The sequence below is a fragment of the Nannospalax galili genome, unplaced genomic scaffold, assembly GCF_000622305.1.
Source record: "Nannospalax galili isolate Female #2095 unplaced genomic scaffold, S.galili_v1.0 scaffold328, whole genome shotgun sequence".
Taxonomy (NCBI): Eukaryota; Metazoa; Chordata; class Mammalia; order Rodentia; family Spalacidae; genus Nannospalax; species Nannospalax galili.
The window spans coordinates 951,455-954,138 of record NW_008358342.1 but is presented as its reverse complement, the minus strand read 5'-3'; the positions used below and the strand labels follow the sequence as shown (position 1 = coordinate 954,138).

At 38.0% G+C, this 2,684-nt stretch overlaps 1 protein-coding gene across 4 annotated transcripts in view; it reads left to right on the top strand.

The window, feature by feature from the left end:
- Positions 1–2,684, top strand: part of Rbm27 (RNA binding motif protein 27) — a 102,497-nt gene that overhangs the window by 80,116 nt on the left and 19,697 nt on the right. For all 4 annotated transcript variants that reach the window (XM_008821640.3, XM_008821638.3, XM_008821639.3 and 1 more), the window contains 2 exons: positions 896–970; positions 1,316–1,480. In XM_008821640.3, the coding sequence (XP_008819862.1) occupies positions 896–970; positions 1,316–1,480 (240 nt within the window). The remainder of the gene's footprint in view (positions 1–895; positions 971–1,315; positions 1,481–2,684) is intronic.

Below are 2,684 nucleotides of genomic sequence, written 5' to 3'. Positions count from 1 at the left end.
GTCTGATTTATACAGCCCTGGGGATTGTAATCAGGGTTTTGTGAATGCTAGGTAAACACTGTACCGAGTTACATTCCTGGGCCCCCAAAACACATTTTTTTTTTTTTTTTTTTTTTGAGACAGCATCTCCCTGTAGCCCCATCTGGCCTGGAACTTGCTATGTAGATGAGGCTGGCCTCGATCTCACAGAGACCCACCTGCCTCTGCCTCCTGAATATTGGGATTAAAGTGCACCATCATGCCCACCTTTTTTCTTTATAAATCAGATATGGTGTGACATGAGTATAACATATTCGTATGATATAGTTTTGAGATACATCATCATAGGAGATTTAAGCTGTTTACATAAGGATTTTCCAGTAAAATAGATACTTATTTGTACTGTCTTAGTAGAGAGATTTAATTCTCAAGAGAGTAGAAACAAATTTTTCCTTGCAAAAATATATAGGTAGTGATAATTTCTAACTGGTAGTATTTTTAAAATTTAGGCTTCAAAAATAAGGATTTGGCCTATTACACTGGCAACTGGAAGCAGCTTGCTTTTCTTTAAAGATTTAAATTATAGCTATAAATGTTTACACTGTGATACTGGAATTGTTGGAAAATATGTTCAAAGGTTTCGTTTCTGGAATCAGGGTTTGTTAAGATAAGATTCTCAACTGTGTAGCCCAGATTGACTTATGTTCGTGATCTTCTGCCTTAGTGTCTGAGTCCTGGATTTATAAACACGTGTATCCCACTCCCCAGCTGCTGATTTCAGTTGTTTTTGGTTAGGTGGAAAAATTTTTTTTGAAAAGGATGGCCCAGAAGAAATGAGTTGAGAATATATTAGCTTGAGCATCATTGGTAAATTTTGTTATTCATTACTGATTTTGTTTTTACTTACTTTATACAGGAAGCAATGAAGTTACAACAAGATATGAGGAAAAAGAGGCAAGAAATGTTAGAAAAACAGATAGAATGCCAAAAGGTAGGATAAGAACTCATTATTTGCATGCTAGAATGTTGTGTAGGATTGAATTATGAAGTTACACTATTAAAGCTTTTAAAAATTATTATTTTTATTTTATGTGTATGAGTATTGCCTGCATGTGTCTAAGTGCACCCTTGTTGTGCAGTGCCCTAAAATGGTCAGAAGAAGGCATCAGATCCCCTAGAATTGGCTGGCATGTGGGTGCTGGGAACAGAAACTGAGACCTCTGCAAGAGCAGTCAGTGCTCTTAACCACTGAGCCATTTCTCCTGCTCCATAATAGTGAAATTTTAATTCTTAAATTTACTAAGTATAGTTTTACTTTTTTCTGATTATTTTATAGATGCTGATATCTAAGCTAGAAAAAAACAAAAATATGAAACCAGAAGAAAGAGCAAATATAATGAAGACCTTGAAAGAACTTGGAGAAAAGATCTCACAACTAAAAGATGAATTAAAAACATCTTCTACAGTGTCCACACCATCCAAAGTAAAGACAAAAACAGAGGTATCTATTTTCATTTAGCGTAGATGTACTAAACATCTGTTATGTACTTGACACTTTGAAAATGTAGTGTGACCCTTAGGCAACTACTGAACTAGCTAGTAAAGTTATTTGTAAAATTGCTACCAGACTAATGGGGAGATTAGCAAGCAACTAGAATATAGTATTGATTGATTGATTGATTGATTGATTGATTTGATTGATTGATTGATTGATATTGTCTTTTTGAGACAGGGTCTCTCTGTAGCCCCAGCTGTCCTAGAACTCACTATGTAGACCAGGCTGGCCTTGAACTCACAGAGATCCGCCTGCCTCTGCCTCCCAAGTGCTGGGATTAAAGGCGTGAACCACCACACCCAGCTGAATATAGTGTTTAAAGAATATTTTGTTATTTTTAGTTTATGTGTATGAGTGTATTGCCTGCATGTATGTAGGTGCACTCATGTTGTGCAGTGCCTGCAGAGGTTGGAAAAGGGTTTAGGATCCCCTGGAATTGGAGTTATATATAGTTGTTAGCAGTCATGTGGGTGCTGGGACTTGAACCTGAATCCTCTGCAAAAGCAACCAGTGCTCTTAACTGTGGAGCCCTCTTCAACACCCTGAGTATAATATTTTTTCTTTGATGATGTGTATACTCTTTGAAAAGTTTATAATTGTGCTTGAACAAAGATATCTTGTTTTGTTGGTGTTGAGTAGAACCCAGGGCCACATACCCAGGTGCTATAACACAGAGCTATACTTAAGACCTAAAGATGTATGTATGTACATGTATGTAAGTACATCTATGTTGAGCAATGCCTGCGGAGGTCAGAAGAGAGTGTCAGGATTCTCTGGAACTGGAGTTAGGAACAGTTGTTAGCCACCATGTGGGTCTGGGAACCAAACACAGGTCCTCTTGTAAGAGTAGCCAGTGCTAGTGCTCTTAACACAGAGCTATACTTAAGACCTAAAGATGTATGTATGTACATGTATGTAAGTACATCTATGTTGAGCAATGCCTGCGGAGGTCAGAAGAGAGTGTCAGGATTCTCTGGAACTGGAGTTAGGAACAGTTGTTAGCCACCATGTGGGTCTGGGAACCAAACACAGGTCCTCTTGTAAGAGTAGCCAGTGCTAGTGCTCTTAATTGCTGAACCATATCTCCAGCCCCAAGTTTTTGTTTTAACCCCAAATTCTTCATCCCCTCCCTCCCATGCCATATTGCTAT